Here is a 26,957-nt window from a genome sequence, read left to right as displayed (position 1 = left end):
TGGGCTCTCTCAATCATTTTATTGGCCTGACAATGACAGTTGTGAAGTTCCATTTTCGAACATTTTGTGCCAAATTGATGTCAGTACAGCCACAGGAAGGACCTATACTTTATAAACCAAGATTCTTACAACAGAATTGAAGCCAAACTGTCTCAGTTGTAAAAAGTTACATTTGTTCACATTTGAGAAATGTTCTACATTTCTCTACCAAAAAGTAAGTTATTTCCCCATTATAAATTTTTTGTTTACAAATATAACACTGTGTTCTCATTCTATCCATAATTTTCAGAATTTTCTAAGGTGTGGCACTTTGGAAAAAGAATTAATTTCCAATAAACGCAAAAAAAAAAAAAAAAACCTAAAAAAATGGTAAAAACGTCACAGTAATTGAAATGTGAAATTTTTATAATCTCCATTATAAAATGGCGTTATTTGTCATTGTTCCAACTGCCGACATGCGACTACATTCATAACAATATTACTATTTTCTGCTTCAACAACTTCACGGATTTCAATACAATTTTAAAGGAAGCCATTCACTGTAACACAAATGCAAAGTCTCAGAAAACTGGAAACAGTGAGTGACATAGTCTGGATGACTTGACATGGAATGACCATAAATCAACAAAAATCCTCGAGTAGACAATGACTCAATAAAGAAACAAGTAAGCCATAGAAAGGTAACGTAAGTTATGAATTCATACTGTAAGGCTACTACTCTATTGTTTCTTTCAGGAATTTGTGTTAATAAATAAATCTATCTAATTCTTTAAAACATATACTTCCAAGTACCATCTATTCAGCCTCAATATTGGTTTTTAAATATTTTCGGAAACATTACAAGCTCATTTACATGAAAACGTGTCTGGCATAAGAAAATTTAAGATGAACTTGGGAGAATGCAGTTTAACAATCCGATAATATATCAGATATAAATTTAAGTTATTCATAATGTAAGAGCTCAAACTATTAATAATTTTTACATATTTGAACTGCTATAGTATCTATATGACATCGCACTCAATGTCTTATGTTTGCAGAGGACACTGAAATAAATTACACTTCGGCTTCAGGATATATATTGGAAATAAAACATCATTTTATATGCAAGAACAGATCAACAATGTCATGTCTTCTGAGGCTGGCTCTGTCCGTTAGTATTCGTCACTGTTTGATTCTGAACTTGCTCTGCCTGACTCTGCAACAATCGTGTTCTCCTCCTCGTGTAATGCTGCCACAGCAAGATCTGTTGGTCGTCTATAAACTTGGTGCATTGTGCACTTACAACTTCACGTCTGAAGTGTTCATACTGAAGCAAATCCAGGAAGTATAGACACATTGGATACCTGGGAAAAGAAGAGATAATTTCGCATCTTATCTTTCAAATAAATTTTCAAAATCTCTTTGTTACATTTCTCCTAAGATGATATATACACTTGATGTAACTGATGAGAATCTCAGTAACCACCATTAGATTACAAAATGAAGACCTGTATTAGAAGTTACTTGCAAGCATAAATGAATTTTGAAATACAAATTTATATAAATACTGCCTGCCATCCTCTATAGGATTTCTGGTGGTAATCTATAAAAACAAGCTATGGTATCACTATCTCATATTAGCTAAATTTGGTATAAGTATATATTTTTTTAATTGTTTACTTAATGATTCTGTATCTAGTGGAAATGGTAACAGCGAAATTATATTCTGGTAAAGTGAGCCCGAGGATTCTCCATAAGTTTACATGACATTTGTCTTACAGCAGAGGAGGTTAGTACATCAGATGGAGGGTAGTCTAAAAGAGTCCTGGAGAAATTAGCACAGCAATCGGAGCTAAGTTTCATAGAATTATGAAGGAAGCTAATTTAATTGTGCTGTCCTACAAGGCAAATGTACCTCACATTCAGCAGCATGAAGTCCACAGAAACTGGTATTTTTTTCAAATATACTACTGGAGCTAAAGTTAGTTAGTGGGGTTTAAAAAGAGCACATCAGCTACTATGACTATTTGCGTCCTTTACTGGAACTAAACGACAGCTATGAGCAATATGGGATAAAGTTAAATGCAAACAAGACGAAGACCATGGTCATAAGAAGAAAATTAAAGAAGATAAACTTGCAAATTCGAAATGAGGCAGTGGAACAAGTGGACAGCTTAAAATACTTGGGGTGTGCTTAAGTAATAACATGAGCTGCTGCCAGGAAGTGAAAAGAAGGATAATAACGGAAAGAAAACTTTTAGTAGAAAAAGGAGCATCTTCTGCGGACCTCTGGAAAAAGAACTAAGGAAGAGACTTGTGAAGTGCTTTGTGTGGAATGTGGCATCATATGAGGCAGCAACATGAACATTACGATGAAGTGAAAAGAAACGACTAGAAGTATTTGAAGTATGGATCTGGAGAAGAATGGAGTGTGTGAAATGGACAGACAGAATAAGAAATGAAGCTGAGCTACAAAGGTTGAGTGAAGAAAGAATAATGCTGTAACTAATCAGGAAGAGAAAAAGAAACTGGATGGGCCACTGGCTGAGAATAAACTGCCTACTGAAGGATGCACTGGATGAAATGGTGAATGGAAGAAAAGTTCACGGCAGAAGAAGATATCAGATGATAGACAACATTAAGATACATGGATCATATGGGGAGATTAAGAGAAAGGCAGAAAAGAGGAAAAGATTGGAGAATGCTGGGTTTGCAGTAAAAGATCTGCCCTTGGACAGAACACTATGAATGAATGAAGCAATTTGACTCTACATTACACCACATGAACACACCCTCACAGGAAACAAAACAAGAGGCGCCAAAACCAACGACCAGTTCTGAGGTTGACCCATAAAAGGTCGAAACATGTAAACAAGGTACGTTAGAATTTAACACAAGAAAGTCTTATCATACATATTCCGAAGTGATACAGTGTTAAAAGTTGTGTAATCAAGATGTATATAAAATGTAATCATAATTCCAATAGTAGAAAGGCATGAGTAATAACATATTGCAGAGCAAATAATGTGTAATAATGACTGAAACTCCAAATCTTTTATAAAATAAAAAGTGAAAGTGCTTTAGTTCAGTTCGGTCCTTGACCTTGCATTAGTGTTGAAAGCTGTTCATTTATATTTTTTTCGCAAACCTACAGCAACCCACTCAAAAGCCGTGCAACAACCCATAGGTTAAAAATCCCCGTTCTAACTAAAGAAATGAACCTTAGTGCAGCAAAAATGTACTCCTCTAAATTTTATAAGAGGATACTATTCACGAATTTTTCTGTTGACATTGATAGTCACGAATTTTTCTGTTGACATTGATAGTAAAAGTCTAAGTTAAATCACCACTATTCCAAGAAGCTGTGCATGAGAGGTGACAAAAGGCGTGGTGGAAGAGTCATGAAAAGGAGCAAGTAAAACTTAACGACAAAGTGTTTCCTATCATCGAACAGTTATTCACAGTTAATTCTCCCTCTGCTAACAGTAAGCGAATTTTTTCAGTATATGTATATGACGTAGTTTATTTTAAACTTAGAAACAAACTGGGTACCATGGAGAAAGAATCAAAATTAGTTTTCCTATTTAAGGTGTAGCGGCCGGGTAGCTCAGTTGGTAGAGCAGCTGGCTACAGACTGGAAGGTCCGGGGTTCGATCCCAGGTGGTGACAGGATTTTTTCTCGTTGCCAAACTTTCAGAACGGCCCCGAGGTTCACTCAGCCTCCTATAAAATTGAGTACCGGGTCTTTCCCAGGGGTAAAAGGCGGTCAGAGCATGGTGCCGACCACACCACCTCATTCTAGTGCCGAGGTCATGGAAAGCATGGAGCTCTACCTCCATGCCCCCCAAGTGCCTTCATGGCGTGTTACGGGGATACCTTTACCTTTACCTTTTAATAGTGAAACTAATTTAGATGGTTTTAAATTGAAATACTATCAATTTTAATTGATACTGGAGGAAAGGAGCTTAAAAAGGTTGTCATCAATGTATTTTGTGCAGAACAAAAAGTAAGAAAGAATTATACACAAATACGTCTATATGATTTATATTTTCTTTCTTTTTCATATTTGATCTATGATTTAAAATAATCAATGAGTATAATGTTGGAATGGAATGGAATTTCGGAATGAGGCACTACGATCCAGCACTGCGACCTTTCACGTTCTATTGTGCTAACCTTGAAACTAGGCACATTCCCAAACCCACACTGGCTGACTACACTAAGGTTTGCTGCATAGTGCATATCCAGGTTTCGAGCAGACAACCCTACTTGTGTCTGTCAGCCCCCTCCGTGCATTGCCAGCCAGTGTTTGGGAAATGCTATGGAATGACGACGAAATGGAGAAATGTTGACGAAATGATGTAGATGCCTAATATGAGACAATGGGAAAACTCCCAGGAAGCCCCCAACTGTGACCTTGTCCGACACAAGTATCCTCAGGACTCGAACCCGGAATACCTGAATGACAGGCTGAAGGTCTGATCACTCAGCCAACTGCAGGAGTAAGTATAATGTTAGAAAGCAATTCTATGGTGCATGATAAAAAAGGGATGTCATAAATTGTAAGTTTTCAATACAGCAAAAGCAAAGTTTGAAACGAGGACCAATATCATGATGATGGGCTAGAACTCTGATGCCCTACGTTATTATGGAAGATAAACATAGGCCCTTTATACCATCTTTAGAAGTACAGTTTTGTATTCACATGGTGGTCATAATTCAAAACCACCAATTTCTGACTTTTTACCGTGCACCATAGAATTATTGTTTGATTACCTAACTTATTCTGTTTTTTTTAATCATGTCAAACATATCTGGCTTAAAAATGGTTTAAACCAAAAAACCTCGTTTGTGGTTTATTTTTTCCAAACATAGTATTTTTTTCAACCCCATTAGACAACTAGGAAATACAATTAAAAGTTCAAGTCATTGAAATTATGAACTTACTTGAGATATCGTGCATATTCTGGTTCTTTCCAATATAATAAATATTTCAGATAGTTTATGAAAACCTGATCCTTGAAATAACCACGTTGTGCTAGAACTGAAATGGAAAACAGGAAAATTACAACAATGTTCAAGCTGCTATATTTGGTAATATAATCAAGAAATAAAATAATTGCATTACAATTGAGGTAGTTAGGATTGGCCAAGCATTGGACAAATTCCAGCTCAACCTGAAACCGTAGTTTCTGCTGATCTTCTGTTTCTGATCCACCTGAAACAAAATTATATTTATTACTCCATTTACTTACACAATTAAACGGTGTTCTTCATAACTAATATCTTCAGATTTTTTACTAAAAAATTAGCCTAATTGCTAAATGCCATGCCAGTTGTATTTCTGGAAATAAATGAAATTTTAACTAAGTTAAATATTATAAAGTATGAAAAATTAAATAAAGTGACTGCTTTCTGACAAAAGGGTAACTGGAAATACAGCAAGGAATATGTTAATAATTATGTGTACATAATGCAGAACACTTTCTTTCACAAAAATAAAATAATGTGGTAATATCAATTTTGTGGGCAGTGTAGAACTTACAGACACTTTCAGAACACTTTATAGTAATATTGCAATATGACTTGCATATGTTCTATTGATGTCAATAAAATCACATGCCTCTCTAGTCATACATTAGAACTGATAAGCATTAATACTAGCTTTTGGAGGGAATGGTTAAGTTTCAATGTGATACAGCAGGAAGAGCACTGCAAACACTTAGTGATTGCACAAGCATATACTAATCTTACTAATAATGTGTCAGTCTTAGTGACAAGAAAAATATCACTAGTGTGTATTCTGTAAGAAAGTGGTTGCAGTTTGAGTAGATACTCCTTTAAGTTAAACAAGTTGCAATGTATAACCAGTCAGCAACATATTTGTGTTGGAGAATTGTACCATTTCTCTAAATATTGTTCTGGTAACTGTGCCTGTGTTTATATACGGGGAAAAACCATACATAAAGAAGTCAGACAGTAGAGAAATTATTATTATAATTAATAAATTCTTCAGTGATAAATGTGAAGCACTAAAATGTGGAAAACATACAAATGTAATGAAAAGAACTGGTGTATCTGTTCATATGATTCATAGCACTTTTAATGAACAAAAGGAAGCTGAAGTAAACGAAAGTGTTTAGCAGGAAAGACCCCAGGAAAGAAACGTCTGAACAAAACGTCTCAAAAAATTTCAATACACTCTTTGTGTACCACCTCCAGGACCTCCACAAAAGAGGGGTCAGTTGGGTCTTCGGTACTGGGGTCTGGCTATCCAGTGGGCCTGGCCATAAGCCCTTCCCCCAAAAAATATAGGATTATATTATGATGAAATATAGTATCACTTTACTGCATGAACTGTCTGCATATAGTTATTCTGCAGTACAATATTTGAATAGAATGTGCAGTGCTATAAACTAACACAGCTTCAACAGACAGCAATAGATATAAATGGTATCATGTTCGCAGTTAAATGCAAAATTGGCTTATACACCAATTCCCTGAAGTTCACATTATAGCTTTCAGCTCCATTATAACTCGCAGTGTAATCAATTAATTATCTTTATGTTGTTTTAAAATTTAAAATTTTCAAATACAGTATTTAAATATATTACATATATTATAAGGGCAAATTTAGTGTATAAGGTTAATTTAAAATTATACAAATAGCTTATGCATCTCAAAATTCCGTTCAAGTGTCATTTTCGTCTTTTAATGCAAAATTATTGACGCAACAATGGTTCCATTCAGTAATAGGATACTAATAAAATTATTTCGTATTCAGACTTTTGTCTCCAGTCTGAGATTGAGTATGTTTCATTATAGGTCAGTGGCCGTGACTGTTACAAGTGCACAGTGAATGTGGTTATTTTTTTTTTAGCTTTATTAGTATCATTTAATGTACTAGTAGGCCTACTGGAATTTTAATATAAGCTACATGTTGTCTAGTGGTCATCTTTGCCAAATTTTGTTGTTGTTTTAATTACACTACACTGAATAGTTATAAACATAAATCAGGCAGTCAAAAGAGGAAACCGGAAACAGAAAAAGAGAAAGGAGATGCAATGAATAGTCAGAAAATCGCGAAACTGTTACAGAACTAGGAAACTGGACAATTTCAAATTAAGAAGAGGTTTATTAAATTCTTGAACTTCAATGAGACAACTGGTGATGGTATTGCTTCTGAAATGCTTTCAGCCTTAGAATGTCATAAGATCCCCATAGCTGACTGCTGTGGCCAAGGGTATGATATTGGTTCTAATATGAGTGGGAAAATAAAGGGTGTAAAATCGAAAATATTAGAGAAAAAAGTCTTGCATTGTATTCTCCATGCAGTGCACATTTCCTTAATCTTACTGGTGTACATACTGTCAAGATGACTCATCATGTGGTCACATTTTTTGGCTGTGTTCAGAGGTTATGTGCCTTTCAGCAGCAGTCCTGCAAAGTGGGCCAGTTTAAGAGAAGAGATTGGTATTTCAGTCATAACCCAGTCTGAAACATGGAGTTCTCGAGTAGAAGTCATTCAGTCCATTTTCCACCATCTGCCAGGTGTTTTGAAGTCTCTTGAACATATGGTAGAAAGAAATTTGCAAAAAAAAAAAATCACAGTGAAGTAAATTCTGTAAGAGGATAATTCTCTTCATTTGAGTGCATAGTTATGTCTGCATGTCAGCACAAAGTTCTATCTTCCATAAATGAACGAAATGAAATAACATAATCTACAGGCATATTACTTGGTGCTGACAAAAATTTAATGGATGACTTAATAATTAAAGAACTGCAAAATTTATGGTATAATGGGAATCATAATTTTAATAAAACACAATTAGTTGCTGAAAATATGGACATAGAACCAAGTTTTCTTGAAGATGGAAAAAGAGTGAAAAAGAGGAAGAGATTTCATAAACAGAGTAATTCAAAAGACACTGACAAATTGCAGCAGAAGATATGTTTAGAAGAGAAATAATGTTTACTACTTTGGACTTCGTGATAAATGACGTATAAAATCGCCTTGAAGTACATAAAGAAATTCTTAGTTTATTTTCTCCAGTGCTGAATTATATTTCACTATCCACAACAGTTACTCTAATTGAAGTTCTGACTGATATGTACATCTACTCTCAGGCAGTACATCTCACTTGACGATATATGTCAGAGGAAGAACAATTGTTTGTATACATCTGAAGTCTGACTAGTGTAATATGTAGCTAGTTGGCAATGTATGCATTGAAGGGGGGAAGGAACAGGCCCCCCTACCCCATTATCTTCTGGCCTAGGTGCTTGATAAGTAGTGCCTCACTTGTATCTCTGTCCTCAGACAGTTGGCTGAACAACAACAATCCACAACAGATATTGAACAAAAGTCAATAAGATCTTGTTGAAAATTACCGTGATGATCTCTCACTTCATTTAAAAGGTGAATTAGGCGTACTGCATTTGAGAAAAATTCACAATTCAATATGACACCGGTATTTCAGAAGAACAAGAAAATTCATCCAATGATGCTTTTAAATTAAATTTATTCTAAAAAAACTGCAAGCTATTTTTTGTGAATGTTTGTATTGCTCTGTATATATTCTGTACACTTACAGTAACTGTTTCAGAGGCAGAAAGAGCTTTTAATAAGCTGGGAAATCAACTGAAACTTGGTAGATATCTGTCACAGAACAAGAATGCCTTAACTCTCTTTCTCGTTTGGCTACCTACTGAACATAAACTGGCTTCAGAAATTGATTTCAGTGATGTAATAAATGATTTTGCTTCAATGAAAGCCAGGAAAATAAACTTAAGTTAGAAAATTGAGCTATAGTTGACAGCTAACATATAAGTCATAGTAAGTAATACTCATAGGTATACTGTTTCTTAGCCTATTATGTTTAAAGTGTAAATACAGTAAAACCCTGATAAGCCGGACTTCACTTAATCCGGACAGGCACCAAAAAAAAAAAAAAAAAAAGATGAATTTGGTTAGTTTGTCCCAAAAGAATATATACATGTACTTCAAACCAACTTCCGCAGCAAGAGTTTCAAGTGATGCAGAGCCAGGTCCATCAAGCACATCATAATTATGGGATCATGTATGCATTGCATTTTAATGCACTATATAGTATAATTAGGCCTATGCCATTAAATACACCGTAATAAACGTGTTTTGTTGCTATAAACGGAGTTTTAATGCACTTTATACTGTTCTTTTAGGTTATTTCAGTTAATCCGGACTTTCGTTAAACCGAACAACTTATCCCCCCAATTAGTCCAGATTAACGAGGTTTTACTGTAGTGAAAAATATTATAGTTTCTATTCTACATAATATGATTGGGTAACTTTCGGCATTGGACCCCAGATTCATTTCGCCATCATTAATTCATATATCATCCATATCATAGCCTGGGTTAAGTTTATGGTGCAGCATGCTGTACTTGTATAAGAATGCGGCCATTTGGCTACCCAATCATTCACAGAATAGGAGTGGTAAGCAAAATAAGCCTCAGACTGCAGTGCAAGCCTTTGGGTCACTCCTCCATACAAGAAAAAAATGATTAAGTGCATAATTTTTATTTTCTGTGAAACATGAATAGCAGTAGATCTATGAAAAGAAGCAACCATGGAAGGAAAAAATCAAGCTATTAGGTGAGTGAGTCCTGCATTGTGGCATCGTAGTCTAAGGCATCCTGCCTGGGACTCGCGTTACGGAATGCACGCTGTTTGAGTCCTCATCGGGGAAGAAATTTTCTCATGAAATTTCGGCCAGTGTATGGGGCACATCGTGATGCACTTGGGGAGGTACGATAGGTAGCGAAATCTGGTTACGCAAACCAGCTATAATGGCTGGGGGACTCATCGTGCTACCCACACGATACCTCCACTCTGGTTGGAGATCGTCCACCTCTGTTTCAGCATGTGGCTGTCAGGCCAGCAGCCGGCTGGTCGGTCTTAGCCCCTCATGGGCTGTAGCGCCACGATTATTATTATTATTATTATTATTATTATTATTATCATTATTAGGTGAGTGAAAACTATTTCTGGTTACATCTAGAATAAGTTGAATCCTGTTTATGATATTTTTGTTCTAAAAAAACGATTTTCACATTTTTAACAAGGAAGGGGATCCAGAATATAATGTGGAGGAAGAGGGTTGGCCATGTCTATACGATGAACCATTTATTCCTTATATGGGACAGAATTTGTGCCTAGTTCACAGAATATAAGTGATGCTCTAAAAAAGGATGGCTTGTTCGAGAAAAGTATAGATATGGAAATAAAATTTCGAGCTACTCTTGATGATGCTTGCAGTGCGAGGTGCACACTACTATGTTCCCTGTTTTTGTAATACTGGAACCGACTGTCGTCAGGAGATCGACATCCAACACAGACAACAGAGTTTGTCTCTTGTCATAATAGCTCAGTCATTTGCATCATCTGACCAACGTGCAGAAGATCATGTATTCCGTTCCCGTGGAAGGCGAATTGTTCTGTCTTAACATAAAATTGTTTCAGACTACTGCGATGGATGTTTCAGTTAGTTTCTTTTTTTTGGAATAAATTATGTCCATGTCCCATGGGATTGTATTTGCCTTGATCCCACAAAATGAACAGTATAAAAAATGTATATCAAAAGATCCATTCTGTCTTCCTAATGTAAAAATATAAAAAAGTTAATCATGATAGGTTTGGCGTCTTGTCAGCCCATTTGAGTTGTGTGGATATAAAGGAAAAATTGTGACGGTGTCGTTTATAGTTCCTGGGGTAGCTCAGTCGGGAGAGCATCCGTGTGCTAAGCGAAGGGTCCCAGGATCAATATCCAGCCGGAACAATTTTTCCTTGAAATTATTCAGACCTGCTTTACAGGGAGCTTCTACCTGAAAGCCAGATTCGCATAAATCAGAAGATTTCCAAAAACGTATATGGACGGCTGTTTTTATTATCAAAAACGGACATGTCCGCATAAATGCTGATGTATGGTAACCCTATATAGAACCATCTTCCATTACCAGATCTCTTGCCTTGAATATACGAATCTGTCACAGGTTAGGTTAGTTTAGGCTTTTGGTATGCTTGCATATACTAAGTGAGGTGAAATGTACATTTCGCATTCAGTTTGAAGCATTCTACCTCTTTATTTCACATGTCGAATAATCACTTTTAGGTTACCTACATCGATCAATTCTTTCCAGTTTTTAATATCTTCTAATATGTTTTCAAGTCAACTGACGTCCTACATGAATTCTTCACATTCCAAATTACCTCCCCTCTGAAAATTAGATCATTTTTCGTCAAAAAACCTTCAGTGTCGTGTGCTACAGAAAAACATTTTAAATACTGTAAGAACCAAACAACAATCTTCTCTTAGGACTTCTTGTCTTAGGTCTTTGTCAGTTTTAATTTTACTTGACAGTTTTTTTTCCAATCTTAACACCAGTAGTATTTTCCGAATATAGTTTTTGTACGGCCATTACAATATAATGTCGGTAGTTATTTATATTTTGATTTTCCATCGTTTGCCACATTTTCAACAAAGGGACACTATCATAACCTTTCAGCAGATCAGCCGAGTTTCCAAATTGTACGCAATTCTTTCATCAGTTACTTGCTTAATAGTGAAGATATTATTCATCCAGGAATGACCTAGGCCCTACCTGAAATCTGCTCTGCTCTTCCATCTCATTAATGTCTTTTTCAATTCTATTTTTAAGAATCTTGCTACAGATTCTTCCAACAGAGCTCAGGACAGTAATCCCCTGATAACTTGAGCATTCCTCCTTACATCCTTTCTTAAGTATATCTTAATATATAAAATTGAATGTGGGTATGTATGTAGGTATGTGTGTATGTTCTCTATACAAATCTATACGCTTTAACCAATATGTGCGAAAGTTTGCACATTTAACCTTCATAACCAGGACAAGAACATAGGCTACATTAAAATTGTGCAAATGGACCATAAATTAATTAAAAAATAAAAAATAGAAATAAATACACTCAAACATTCATATATAATATTAAAATTCAATCTCCTATACTCAATTGTTTTTTATTATTGTCTGTTGTATTCAATATCGACTTTCACGAGGCCATGGAAATTGTAACACGAAATTAAATAACATTGTTGATATACATCATGAAGGCCAAAATCTAGATAATTCATGCAATAAGTATCTTTACGCAGTCCAGGACCATAATAATATTATGAATTTCTCAATGCAGTTGTAGATACTGACCAGACTGTGTTTTAACCAAATGAATTCTTGAATTCTTTGAAACCACAAGGATTGCTACCATATAATTTAATACTTAATATTGAGTCACCAATTTGTACTATTGCAAAATATTGACCCATCAAAATTATGCGGTGGAACAAGAATTGGCTTGAAAAAACTCATTCAAAACGTAGTAATAGAAGTGGCAATATTAACTGGCAAAACGAACGGAGAAGATGTTTTTATCCCACGCATTCCTATGATACCCATTAACATGCCTTTCGATTTTAAGTAACAGCAATTTCACTGCGACTAGCATTTGCAATGGCCATATCAAAATTAAGCTCAAAGTTGCAGACATTTACTTAAAAACTCCGTGTTTTTCACATTCTCAACTATATTTTATACAAAGAAGTAGGGAAAAAAAAAATTACACACATCAAAAAGCAATTCAATGATACTTTTGTCATATTGCTAATGTATGTGAATGTACGTAAGGCGACTGAAAATTACACTATATTAATTCTAAAATATACGTCTCTCAAAATATTGTTGTTCATGTCCGAAAATGTGTTACTGCGAAATTCTAACTGTATAATCACGTTGCCAAATTAGTATGTTATGCGTTGTGGAAATAACAATCTCTTAATTTCTGGGGGGGGGGGGGGGGGCAAAAAAAAGTACACGTCTCTCAGAATATTAGTCTTTATGTTAAAAAAATGACACTGCGAGTTTATATTGTATCTGTATTCGGTGTATAAAATAAGAATTAATATTATAATACAGTATGTTTTGAATTTGTGAGATACAGTTTTTCAAGTCATATTAAAAAAAAAATAGGCGTACAGCGGTCAAGGGGAAAAAATCTTCCAATATAAATTAAATTATATACGTTTATATTCATTCTTTGGTATGACAGATAGAGAGATAAATTTTGGCTCTTAATGACACCTCAACAGGTTCAGACTGGGAACAAGGGAATTCCCTGTTTATCGTCAGCTGTCTCTGAAATTCAAGTGAAAGCACACAGACATGAAATTACGTGAAATGCACAGCTTCAGATCAATGTACAGATCTTCTAATTATTTTATCTCTGCCTCTGTGCAACATCACATTTGCAGGGGAAGAAAGGAGATGGGAGAAAGGTTGTAATGCTTTTTAATACGTTGACTCCCACGACTAAGATAAGTCACTTGAAACTTAACAGTCACTGATTGGCAGAGATAAAATGTAAGATCTGTAAAACATTGATACAATGCTAAGTGGGCTTATAGGGACCGAGGGATTGTTTTTGTTTTGATAAACTTCAAGACAATGTTAATTCATTTAAAGTTTGTGTGACCGTAGCCTATATAACTTATATGTTAGTTTGGTTTTAGTTTATTTACAGTTAGATATTTTATTATTTTATTTGTACGTACGTACGTACATACATACATACATACAAATTAAAAACTGTTTGAAAGTAAGGCACGTGATGAAATGTTTTCTTTCGTTGCCTGATCTGCAGTTGTTTTAAATTGAGTTAATCCTTTCAGGCATTTGGCTAAGGAGTTCATAGTTCATCAATTCATGTAAGTGACGCTATGTAAAGATTCATCTTTGTGGACGAGGAAAGCTTATTAAAGATAATTCTTTTTGATTATTTATAGATGAATTTCTGAGATCTCCGAAAAGTCTAACAACCAGTTTAATTGAAAAAAAGAAGCAAAAAGGGCAACCCGGGCAACGCTGAAAGCACTAGTCAATTATAAATCCTTCCTTGAAATGTGCTGGAACTTCACCTCCAATGAGGCAGCGATTATACCTACAACTTGGCAAGATAGGCCTATTCAAATATCATACCATTTCCACGAAATTTCAAATAATTAACTTAACAAAAGATGGGAGTATATCAATGTACAGGTAAAGGTACCCTCTTTACATGCCATGAAGGCACTTGGGGGGAGGGGGGGCATGGAGGTAGAGCCCCACGCTTTCATGACCTTGGCACTAGAATGAGGTGGTATGGTTGGCGCAACGCTCTGACCACTTTACCAGTACTCAATTTTATAGGAGGCTGAGTGAACCTCAGGGCCATTCTGGAAGTTTGATAACGAGAAAATCCCTCATCACCACAAAATATAATTCATGAGTACCCAAGGGAAAGTGCAGTTGCATCCTTTCGATTACTCACAGAACATGACTGTCAAAACACTTAAACAAAATTGGAATTAGGCCTATTTTTTCAACACTTTTTTTCCATTGTAAAATCTTCAGGAAATGGATCGGAATCATCTTCAATGATGTCCAGCCCTTTCCTCTAGATCCAATGTGTGTGAGAAATATTGTAAAGCAACAAAATGAATGATTTTATTGTCAAGAGGCTCAGCATTAGTCAACATCATTTTTGTAGAGCCACCAACGTTGTTCTGTTGGTAGACTTGCTTGTCTGCTGATCCAGAGCTGTGCTTGGGCTTGATTCCCACTTGGGCTGATTACCTGGTGGGTTTTTTCAGAGGTTTTTCCCAACCTAAGGCAAATGTCAGGTAACCTGGCGAATTATCGACCTCATCTCCCCATGTAAATCTGTTGACTTGTTCCACATCTCAAAGGTTCAATGCTAATGTAAGATCTATGGAATACAATAAATTAAATGAAAATGACTGAGGTAGTTCCCTTCGTACTCCGCTTATATAGCCTATTTTGCCTATACCGGTACGAATCTGTGACATGTTAGGTTTGGTTAGCTTAGGCTTTTATTATACTTACCTTGCATATATGATTGTATCTCCACATAAATAAATAAATAAAACCGGCCACACCACATACGGGACTCACATCTGATTTAAGTTTCTTTATGGATTAGATGTGTTAAACGAGGGGACAGCTAAGTGATATTAAATCGAGGTTAGTTGAGTTAGTTGAGGGAATTAAGTGATATGAGGCAGAGGAATTATGTGATGTGGTAAGATACCGAAGTTTCACCAAAACCCCTTATAAATTCAACGATTTTTACTTCAGAAATCATCGGAACTACTTCAGCGCTAGTTTCACCGAAAATAAATTAGATGCACAATACAAGTCCCGTCAACTTATCACACTCTGCCTACTGTAAAAATCACCTTACCTTTCGCGGCCATTCTTATACAAATAATGGCTGTCAAGTGATGTATCATAAACCCCAATACAATTTTAATTGTCTTTCACGTTCTTTAATCATACTCCATCCAGGACTCATAACACCTGACGACATTACATTATTCGCAGAGTAGCCAACTGATGTGTACGTCTGTACGGGAAGTCGCCAAACGGTAGTTCAGAAGTCACTAGATTACTAATTATCCATGCTCACATACATGTGATCAGAGTTATCAATGAAGAAAGCTTTATTTTTATTGCTAGAGATTGTTGAAAAGTCATTAAGTCCCTATTTAAGCGATACAAAATTCAAAAGAAACTGTCGCAGAAAAACTGTTGATCACAGCCAACGAACACAAAAGACATTCTTTTGTAAACACTGCGGACATTTTGGGACCTGGCGTCTTCAGCCCCTCACAGTTACTGCCACTCATCAAAAATTAATTTTTATTGTTAACCAATAAAAATTAATAGCTGAGTTAGCACTGTACCGGCCGATAAGTAACTATAACGTCATTGGTCCTGGCTGAACGCGGCTAATGTATAATCAATAGATAGAGAAAGAGGAAAATTTTACTCTTACAAGGGAATTGATCATGAGGGAAATTATGGAAACAAAACAAAATCTGACAGTGCTGCACAGTGTCGCCAATCTAGACATTTTCCCGCTAGATCTAGCGTTTTTCGGTGTTACTTCATTGGGTAAAATTTATAAAATCTGTGTTACTCATATAGGGACTTAGAGGTTTTTTAACAGTCACAGCGGTAAAATAATCTTATTTTACATTGACGATATAGCATTTTGGCGGTTTTTGCACTGTATTTTAGCGGGTTTTTAAGAATCGACTTGGCAGCATTGTGGTGTTGCTCTTTACGTAAATGACATTTAAATCCTTCAATATGGGAGGTGTGCAAAGTAAGAAGCTTATTATATTGACGACAAATATTGAGTGAATTGAATGGTAAGTCTCGTATCAATATCTATGCCAGTGACAGGCATGCCTATTGGTATGCATATTTTGATCGATAGGTGGTTATGTTATGAATATTCCTTCGGTAGCGTAATTATAAATAATTATTTAATCTGGAGTTACTTTTCGTAACCGATACATTTCAGTGCATGTTTATGTTATATCGTACCGGTAATTCGTACATTTGGTAATTTGCTAGGAGACGTCGTTGCACTTTTACTCTAAACCTAACCTTAGTGTATACAACGTAGGCTATACTAAAACACTAACCTAACCTGTCACAGATTAAGGAAAAAGGTTAGGTTGGGTCAGTTTAGGGTTTTAGTATTTCTTGCAAAAACAAATTTTAGGTCTAGTGTAAAAGTGGTCTATATGCAACGACGTCCCGTAGCAAATTACCGTACATTTCAGTGCATGTTTTATATTAGCATTTAGGCCTACATGTAAATCGATTAATGACAGTTTCGCGATTTCAAACGCAGCCGAGAGTGATATATTTTAAGTTGTTATGGCTTCTTCCAAGAAGGATGTAAAGCTGGGTGTAAAGTCTGTCATAAATTTATGGTATGTAAAAGAATTCTGTTCCTGTTCAAGACAACATTTGCCTGTCATCTTTCGTTCACTTCGAAATTTGGATGTGACACAATGGTAACAGAGAGATAATTCGTTGACTTGTGTTATTTTTGCGCGAGGCACTTATCACTAATCTATATTCTCATGAGAACATACCTAACCGTGTCAGTGACAGTAAGGCTACTCGTCACTTTCTTATCAAATCCTAACCTAACCGTATTACTGACAGTGGCACTACTTGTTGCATCTCATCAAACCCAACCCTACCGAACCTTATCACAGAGAGAGGGGCTACTCGTCACTAATCTATCTCCTCATCAAACCCTAACAAACCTTATCACTGACATTGTGGCTACAATAAAGGAAGGAAATAAATTTTTTCGATAAGAACGGTACAAGTGAACATTAGGCCCATCATCCTTATGTTCAGCACGATTTGGGGCATAATCTGAAAAACTGCTGCTGTTACCGGTTCCTCTATCGCTCACCCTTGCCACTGATGCTACTTTAACACTGTCACTCACTAGTAATGTGCACTCGACACCTCGTAAAATAACATAAACGCAGAAGATATTAAGATTTTCCCTCGTGTGCTCATACCATTGAACGAAGGGGGCATGGACTTGTCCTATCCTCCACTTCTAAACCATTTCACATTTATATATGTGAATAAGCGGGTAGAGACACCGTTTCGTTAGCTCTACTTCAGGGAGTTGCGACCCTGCTCACGCGAGCAACAGGTCTCTCTGGCCTGGAGAATAGTACCTGTTAAGGGCCCCTTGCACGGGGAAATGTGCACCTGCTGCCTTGCAGGAGTTGCTGATATGACAAAGGCTAGAAGATGCTGACACTTTGATCACAAAGTAGATTTGATCCCAAAGCTCAGTAAGGCAACAAATCTAGGGGAAGAAAAACCCCAAAATTGCACCCACTTGAGACAGGCTTAGCAAGTCACTGAAAGTGTAACAACCATTGCTCAGAGAACCACGCGAAGCCTCGGAAATGCAGATACTAAGTTGACGACTCGACAAAGAAAAAGGAATAAACGAATAAAGAAACAAGGAATAATTAGACTAGGAATGTGGAATGTCAAGTCCTGGACTAATAAAAGTCAGGAAATAATGATTGAGATTGTAGAGAAGAAATTAGATATATGTAACATATCAGAAACAAAAAAGAAAGGTAAAGGCACTGAAATTATAAATGATTACATTCTAATATATAGTGGACGAGGTAAAGACGAAAGAGCGACAGCCGGAGTAGGAATGCTCCTGCATAAGAAATGCCAGCAATATATTGAAGAGATAGATTATATCATGGAAGGATTATTGAGAACAAAAATAAAGCTAAATGAAATAAGCATACATATTATTAGTGTGTATGCACCAGACATGGCTAAATCTAAATATGAAAGAAGATCTTTTTATGAAGAACTACAAAATGTGATAGATAAAAGTCCTGAAAACCACTACGTTTTAATACCAGGAGATTTTAATGCACGAGTGGGAAATAATCCATTAGGAGGAATAAAGCAGAGATTTCATGAGCAGGTCAGTAATGACAATGGAGACCTATTAACTGAATTTTGTGCTCAGAATAATTTACGTATAAATAACACCTTCTTTGATCATGATTTTAAGTACAAGTATACCTTTATTGGTTCTCAGGGACAACATTTAATGATTGATTATGTAATAACTAATAGACATTTTATGCCATCAGAAGTATTGGATGTTCGAACATTGAATTCGGCTAATGTAGGTAGTGATCATGCACTACTTTTGAGTAAAATAAGATTAAAACACCGGTTAGTGGGAAGAAATATGATAAAGTTAAATATTGAGAAATTCAATGCGGAATCATTAGAAAATGAAAGTACAAAAGATCTGTATCAGAGAAGATTAAATGAGAAAATAAATGCAAATCCCATTGAAGGTAAGAATGTATAGAAGAAGGATGGAATAAATTAAAAACAAATGTGCTACGAGCAATGGAAGAGGCTGCTGGAAAAAGGAAGGTACAGCTGTCGAATGAAAGAAAATATAAGATGCCATGGTTTACTGAAGAAGTTAAAGAGATTGCTGAGGAGAAGAAAAAAGCCTTTCTACATTATAAAACAACGAGATTACCAGAAGATAGGCAGCGGTATGTTGCAGTCAGGAACAAAGTAAATGAAAGAATAAAAGATTTGAAGGAAGAATATTGGGAAAAATTTACTAGAGATATAGAGAAGGATATGTATGGTGCTCAAAAGAAAGTATGGAAGATGTTGAGGAACAGGAAAGCAGAAATAAGTGAAAAAGTACAAGTAAGTAATATTGGTATAAATACTTGGGAAAATTATTTTCAGCAATTGTATAATGAGAATATGGAGCAAACCCAAGAAATCCAAATAAATATGAACATAATTGATAATGGGGATGATATGGACGAAATTACTGCAGAAGGCATAAATGAAGCAATGAAAACATTAAAGAATAAAAAAGCCCCTGGTCAAGATGAAATTAGTAACGAGATGTTGAAGTTTGGAGGGAAGAGAATACGAGAACAGATAAAAGTATTATTTAATAAAATACTAGAACTTAGAGAAATACCTCAAGAATGGAAAACTAGTATTACGATACCGATTTTCAAAAAGAGAAAGAGAAATGATCCTAATAATTACCGTGGTATAACCCTCTTGAGTGCTGTATTAAAGTTATTAACTAAAATAATATTGAAAAAACAACCATACTTCGAAATCAATGAAGAACAACAAGGATTTCGAGTGAATAGATCAACAACAGATGCTATATTTATAGTTCGTCAAATAATTGAAAAGGCGACTGAATATAATAAACCTGCCTACCTGTGTTTTGTGAATTTTAAGAAGGCATTTGATCGAGTTAGACTACGAGATGTTATAATATTAAGGAGCAAATTAGTACCTAATAAGTTGATCGAAGCTATTGAAGCCATATACAAGGACGCCAAAACTAAAGTAAGAGTAAGAAACCAGACCACAGGTGAAATAAAATGTGAAGGAGGAATACGGCAGGGTGATTCCTTAAGTCCAGCAATGTTCAACCTAATAATGGATAAACTAATTGATAGCGTTAAAGCAATGAAAGCTTATGTAATGGGTAATAACCAGATAAATATAGTATGTTACGCAGATGATATAATACTTATAGCAGAATCCGAAGATGATTTACAGAGATTATTACATAATTTGTGGTGACATCTAAATTATACAATATGGTAGTTTCAACAGAGAAAACTAAAACTATGGTTATATCCAAGGAGCCATTAAGATGTAAGCTGGAAATAGAAGGGACAATTATTGAACAAATAATGGAGTTTCAATACTTGGGAGTTAATATATCAAGTGATCGCCAAACGTATAAAGAGGCTAGAGAGTAGGTCATGAAAGGAGCTCGAGTATCAGGTTACTTAAGGGATGTAACATGGAAAAATAAGTATCTGAGTATAGAAGGAAAAGTTAAAATATATAAAACAATGGTAAGACCGATATTGATCTATGGAGCTGAAACACGAGCCACCACAAAAAAATAAATCAGCTATATACAATAATAGAAATGAATACATTAAGATCGATAATAGGGAAGACGAGGAGAGATAGGGTGAGAAATAAGGAAGTACGAGACCAGTGTGAAATAATAGACATTAATACATTTGTGAAAGGAAAAAAAAAGGAATGGAATAATCATGTTACAAGAATGAGGGATGATAGAATAGCAAAAATAGTCAGGGACATGAAACCCCTAGGAAGAAGAGGTATAGGAAGGCCGCAATAAAGATGGAAAGATAGTCTGCAATCAACATCTAGTGACTCTCCAGGATAAAGCGTGAAGAAAAATAGGTTACGACCTATATAAAAGAAGAAGAAGAAGAAGAAGAAGATATGTGAATAGCCCTTTATGATCATGGTTCAGAATTCATTATTACCTCTGTGAAATGTTTTTGTCCACAGCATGAATGAGGGTAGAGGATAGGTTATGCTTTGTTAGATTAGTTTAATTGAAGTCCATAATATACATTAGACATTGTGGTGTTACCTATCCATTTCCCCTATTCTACTTCCAACGAGCGTAAGTGAACTGCGAATGATTAGGCCTAAAAGACCAGGAATATACAAGCACAACCTCTTATGTGTATTTTTTTCGCAAATAGTAACGTTTAAAGTAGTTCTTTGTTACAGTGATTGCTAATTAGTCATGTGTATAGCCTATAAATTTAATTTACGTCCTTAATGGCCAGTGACACAGTGTAATTTGTTTGGGTAGAGGGTAAGAATTTTGTTGTGTGTAATTTTTATGATAAGTCTTAGCATAAATTGTGATGGAGGGGGGGAAGAATTAACTATGCTATATTGTCATAAAAATAGCTGATCAACAGTTTGAAATATAGATTCAGCAGTGTCAATTCTTTTCGGTTCCACAATATGTAAATATCTCTCATTCTCTTCGAGAGTAGGGGGCAAGACAAAATAACAGACTACTAAAAGATATAGTTTAACCATGTTTAAAAAGCCTTCGCTAAATAATCAACAACTCTAGATATTAAAAAAGAGGATGTGCTTAAAGATAACAAAACCATCACAATCTCTGATGTCATCTTCAAGAAGTATAAGAAAGGGATATAATTGACTATGGAGGAGGGGTTATTATGTCTTCTAAGTAATATGATGTTGCCACTTATGAATGCCTGTCACGTCAGTCTTATGTACTTTGCAAAGGATAAGATAAGACAGAAAGAAGTGGCAACTCTGTGAGAACGAGATCGCTGCACATCTCTGTCTTACTCCTGATCTTAAGCAAACACGGATGATGTTGTAATAAAGATATAGTAGTTTATTATACGGGAGGGTTTTTAACATGGCACATACTATATAGCTAACTTTAATTAATCAAATTTGTGGACTTATCTGCCATAATGAAGTAATATCGATCACAAAGTATGGCTTCATATTTATTTTCAAAAATTGTATCAAACAATAGATTTGCTTGCACTGTAAGATTTAATTCAGCAGTCGAGATTTTTTTTATTTCCAAGAGAGTCTTGCGAACTAGAGGCTCACACATAATGGTATGAGGTATTTTTCGACAAAAAATAAATTCTGTAGGCCAAAGTTGATAAAGTCTGTCTATTTATATAGGCCTAGGCTATTTAATTTTTGTATTATTTTGATAGATTATTTGCATATGAACTGGTGTTTCTACTCCTTGTAATGCTGCCAGCATAGTCGAAAGGTTAGCAAGCAGGACTCCTGTTTTCCGGCTGCACTTAGGCATGAGTACAAATCCCACGTAGGCTAATTACCTGACTGGGGTTGATTCCGAGGTTTTCCTAAACTGTATGGGGAATGTCAGATAATCCCATGGCTAATTCTTAGACTCAATTTGTCAAAATGGCATCTATCACCAGACAATAATTGCTGTTGTATCAATTAAATAGACTAATTTAAACAAAGAAGTATCTATAATGTAACATTTTCCATTGCAACAGTTTTTCTGTGTCCCTCTACTTTCGCTTTTTTTTTTTTGCTGTTGTTTATATAATAGATTTTTTAGACCAGACATTCCAATGCCGCAGGGTATGGTAACTGTTTCTCTGCATAATGCTGACCAGTTCCAGGCTCGCTTTTCGGTTTCTTAACACTAACATAAAATGTTGTTGTTGTTGTTTTCTAATGCCAGGCGTTTGACAATAAAGTCATTTGACCTCTTGCACTCCAATATTTTTCAAAGATATTATCATGACCAGCCACTGAAGCACAGATTTTGAGGTGTTCCGAATCCATTTCTTGGTTTGAGTTGCACAATGGACAGTTAGGGTCTGATATATTCCAATTCTATGCAGGTGTTTGGCCAAACAATCATGGCCTGTTGCCAATCTAAATGCAGCTACAGACGATTTTCGTGGTAAATCGGGAATTAACTGTGGATTTTGATGCAGAGTTCCATTTTTTCCCTTGGGATTGTGTTATCAAATTTTGTTTGTTGAAGTCTAAGTATGTAGATTTAATAAATCTTTTCACAGAGTAATACGTAGATTTAGTATAACAGGTCTGTAAGTAGCAGTGCTGCCCTTCTTTGCTAAAGCATCCGCATTCTCGTTTCCCAGGATTCCACAATGGGATGGTATCCATTGGAATACAATTCTTTTATTGAGTGATATTAATTGAGAGAGCATTTTAGTTATTTCTGCTGTTTGAGATGAAGGTGTGTGTTTAGAGACTATTGATAGAATAGCTGCTTTGGAGTCTGACAATATTACTGCATTTTTAAATTTACTTATGTGGCATAGAAGATTCCTGAGACTTTCACTTATTGCAATGATTTCTCCATCAAAACTTGTTGTTCCATACCCAAGAGATCTATAAAGTGAGAAGAGACAGCACATAACACCTGCACCGGCACCTTGTTCTCTGGAGATCAAGGATCCGTCGGTGTATAAATGAAGCCAGCTTTGTGGAGGGTATCTAATATTAATTGTCTCTAAAGACAATTGTTTTAGTATTTCAGTGTTTACTTCTGATTTCAGTATTTCTTCTGTTAAATTTAGATTATATTCCATATTTAATAGAATTAAAGGGTTGGGTTTAATTTGTAGGTTTTCTTTTAAATTCGGGATATTGATTTTCTGTTTTAATTCTTGAACAATGGATATGAAACTTTTTTGAGTTTTCAATCTACAGAGAGGACTGTATGAGTGCCATTTTTACACTAACATAAAATAGACCTGGATTAAGACACCAGGTATCAACCATGGGAAACAATTTATTGTTAGACCATGTAACAGAAGAGCTGAAATATTACTACAATGTAACAGATTTCAGCTGAGAGCAGCAGTCACAGTTTTTCTCATGGGTTATACACCTGTGAAAAAACATCTTAATTTATTTTCCATATTTTAAGGTAACCTAGACTGTAGATTCTGCAGGAGGGAGACTGAAACAGCTCAGCACATTATTTGCTCCTGCAACACATTGGCTCGCAGAAGATACCTTATCTTTGGGAAAGATTCTCTAGAACCAAAAGATTTTGAACCGAGTTCTATATCTGGACTGTATACCTTAATCAAGATCAAGGTAACAGGGTTGATGAATCGGTATTAAATTATAAAACATAGGTAGCACAATAAGCATGTGGTGCATCTGGAGCAATAACGGACCTAAATGTTGGGGGGAGGGGGGAACATAACAAAAAAACATACACTTCACATGGATTTTAGATTCAACTCATGTTAATTTGTTAGTCTTTGCAGATAAACATCGAAATTAATACAGGTTATATAGATCAGTTTTCTCACTCTTCTGTCTATCCTGTTTTTTTTTAGTTATTTAACGACGCTGTATCAACTACTAGGTTATTTAGCGTCGATGAGGTTGGTAGTGAGATGGTATTTGGCGAGATGAGGCCGAGGATTTGCCATAGATTACCTGACATTCACCTTATGGTTAGGGAAAACCTTGGAAAAAACCCAACCACGTAATCAGCCCAAGCGGGAATCGAACCCGCGCCTGAGCGCAACTTCAGACCAGCAGGCAAGCGCCTTAACCGATTGAGTCACGCTGGTGGCTTGTATCTTGTTTCCCCTCCATCCCCTCACTTGTATAGTGACACACAAGTTCATGGATTTCTTTGATAAATGTTTTATCACCAAGAAAAGTATTGTAGGAATATAAAAATCATAATGAATTCATTGCGTTTATGCTGATGTTATTTTTAATTTTGTTTCAGCCCAACAAGTTGTTTTGTGAAGAACATCATGCCACAATTTAATAAGCCCCAAAGTCTTGAGGACTTGGCCTTTGAAGCCATAGGTGGTTATGTCATATTTCTTGGAACAGAACTCATTGCATGTGCTTGTTCCAACCAAGTGCAGTATAACAAGTGGCAGAAAGAAGAGAAAGAGGAAAACAGTCACATTGTTTTGGATACGAAGGTCCTGTCAGATTTTTTGTATGGAAGTGTACCACACGTCCTGTTGGAAAAAATTACAAAACACATCCTTGTTGCTGTCACAGAGATCATAGCTAAAGCAACATGTACCAGGGATGGATTCATAATAACTGGTGACGCTAAATGCAGAGACTATGTGAGGCAGTTGATTGTTTCAAGCATCAGTCCACACTTGATGAATCTGGATTTGTCACAGGAGCCAAAATTCATTAGGAAAGTGATGTGCGAGAATCTTTCTAAATTAGTGCAATTAAAATCTTTGACTGTGAGAACATTTGACACTTGGGAATCAACAAACGAACTGTTTCTTAGGGATTTGCCTTTGCTACAGAATCTTTTATCATTCAATATGGAACACGATTGCACAGATGCAGTCTTATATGTTATAGGACAACATTGTAGTGGGCTCAGAAGTCTTGATGTTAGTGGTTCCTATGGTGTTACTGATAAAAGTATTAATTCTTTGATAAAGTTAAAATGCTTAGATCAGCTTCAGGTTTCTGCCACTAACATGACTGAAGAAGGATATATAAAACTATTAAAGATGATTAAACAAGTGAATCAGGAATCTCAAAACACTACATCAAGCCAGTCTTCAAAATCCATTTGTACTTCTCTAAAGAAGATTGGAAGTGGCTTAGTTAGAGACAAGCAGCTGAAACTTTTCGTTCATAATTTTCCTAACCTGACACAAATAACTTTAAGCACAATGAATTGTGATTTATCGCTTTTGAAGGTGCTAAAGCATCTCAGAGAACTGAAACTGACTGGTGGAAATTTTGAAACTGACAACTTGAAAGGATTAATTAAAGAGAGGGGCAGTTACCTACAGGTTCTTGATTTACTGTTATTTCAGAATGTAGACTTGATGCTAATAAGTAAATATTCTGATGATTTGAGGATTCTCAATTTCCGAAGTTGTTCTTTTCAAAATACTGGTTTCGAAGGACAGAAGAAAACCTCCACTGGATCCTTTCAGAAGTTACAGCAGTTAACATTCTATGTGCAATGTAGCCTGGAATATCTTAAAATAGTCCTGATTGATTGTATAAATGTAAAAGTAATCACAATTGGATTGCTGAGAGAGATAAATGATGAATTTATGTCCATGATTTTATCCAAGAATCAAATGAGGCATCTAGAGAAACTAGAAATACTATTCACCACATGTCTGAGTCTGCGCACAGCACGACTTATAATGGCAAGTTGTCCTGCTTTATCTGTTCTTGTAGGACTTGACACTTGGAAAGGAATATCTAAGGAAGAGCTCTGCCAGTTCCGTGAAGAATTAAGAAGAAACAATTTGAATATTCAAACATATAGGTCAACTGTTGGACTTTCCTGAGCTTCAATAAATAATGTTGTATCTGTGCTCTTGCTTTTATTGAAGAATGCAAAGGACTCCTTCGACAAATATATATGTTGTAAAAATACTGGTTTAGAAAGGATGTTTTATCTCTTAGTTGAACAGTATGAGAGAATCAGTCATAATGATATTTATACTAAAACATAATTATGTTATACATACATATATTTAATTTAATTTGGCCAGTCTAATATATATAAATGAAAATAAACACTTCTTTTCTGTATTGATTATAATTTATTCCCTCACCCAGCCTGAGCCCCTCAACTGATGTGTTTTCATTCCAAATCCATACTCTCCATATTGCTTCCTTTTTCGTAGATGTTTCAAATTGACTTTAATAGATAACCCAAATTGTAATTGCTATATTGACTACCCTCGAAAATATATCCCTTATTCTAAGAAAAGTTACAGAGTATGTACATGAGTTGCAAGGAGTAGTGAAGTGCAATTCGTAGTTTCTCCTAGTGGAATCCCATCTTCATCTTCCTGTGGTACAACCTGCTTTTAACAATGGAGGCTCTGGGGACCGAGTCACAGCAGTATAATGGTTTTGTTGCTGGGAACTCAGCACTAGTGACCAACAACATATGAACATGTAAAATGAGGTTTTTTAAAGTGCTAGGTACCAAATTTTCGGAATTTGTTAAATCTCTCTTACTGACTGGCGCACACTGCAGTATATTCATGGCATGGAATGTGAATTCTCTGACACAGACACATCTTGATTACTGAAACTGTCAAAGAAAAAATTAATGGCTTGCTTGACTAGTGAAG

At 35.6% G+C, this 26,957-nt stretch overlaps 1 protein-coding gene and 1 long non-coding RNA gene across 4 annotated transcripts; one reads left to right on the top strand and one right to left on the bottom strand.

Moving 5' to 3' along the window:
* MED31 (mediator complex subunit 31) lies at positions 1–15,819 on the bottom strand. Of its 3 annotated transcripts, none has more exons than XM_069835079.1 (5): positions 15,293–15,819; positions 7,351–7,547; positions 5,111–5,200; positions 4,930–5,026; positions 1–1,346 (listed from the first exon to the last, which is right to left on the bottom strand). In XM_069835079.1, the coding sequence occupies exons 2-5, from the start codon at positions 7,367–7,369 to the stop codon at positions 1,127–1,129; spliced, it is 426 nt and encodes a 141-aa protein (XP_069691180.1). In that variant the 5' UTR covers positions 7,370–7,547; positions 15,293–15,819; the 3' UTR covers positions 1–1,126. The 3 variants fall into 3 exon arrangements, with proteins under 3 accessions (XP_069691180.1, XP_069691181.1, XP_069691179.1); XM_069835080.1 differs by having other exon boundaries at positions 7,351–7,476; XM_069835078.1 differs by lacking the exon at positions 7,351–7,547 and having other exon boundaries at positions 15,293–15,811.
* A 190-nt stretch (positions 15,820–16,009) lies between these two features.
* On the top strand, positions 16,010–26,406 carry LOC138706108 (uncharacterized). The gene is made up of 2 exons (XR_011333902.1): positions 16,010–16,265; positions 24,593–26,406. It is a non-coding gene; the product is annotated as an uncharacterized lncRNA (long non-coding RNA).
* Positions 26,407–26,957: the final 551 nt, after the last annotated feature.

Source organism: Periplaneta americana, chromosome 9, assembly GCF_040183065.1.
Source record: "Periplaneta americana isolate PAMFEO1 chromosome 9, P.americana_PAMFEO1_priV1, whole genome shotgun sequence".
Classification (NCBI taxonomy): domain Eukaryota; kingdom Metazoa; phylum Arthropoda; class Insecta; order Blattodea; family Blattidae; genus Periplaneta; species Periplaneta americana.
The sequence above is the reverse complement of the archived record's forward strand: the minus strand, read 5'-3'. Positions and strand labels throughout refer to the sequence as shown.

Excerpts from the sequence above, each read along its gene's own strand:
- MED31 (XM_069835078.1), bottom strand. The coding sequence starts at position 15,341 with ATGATACATCACTTGACAGCCATTATTTGTATAAGAATGGCCGCGAAA. Across the intron at positions 5,201-15,292 it reads TATAAGAATGGCCGCGAAAG|GTGGATCAGAAACAGAAGAT; the intron begins GTAAGGTGATTT and ends ATTTTGTTTCAG. Across the intron at positions 5,027-5,110 it reads CAATCCTAACTACCTCAATT|TTCTAGCACAACGTGGTTAT; the intron begins GTAATGCAATTA and ends TTTCCATTTCAG.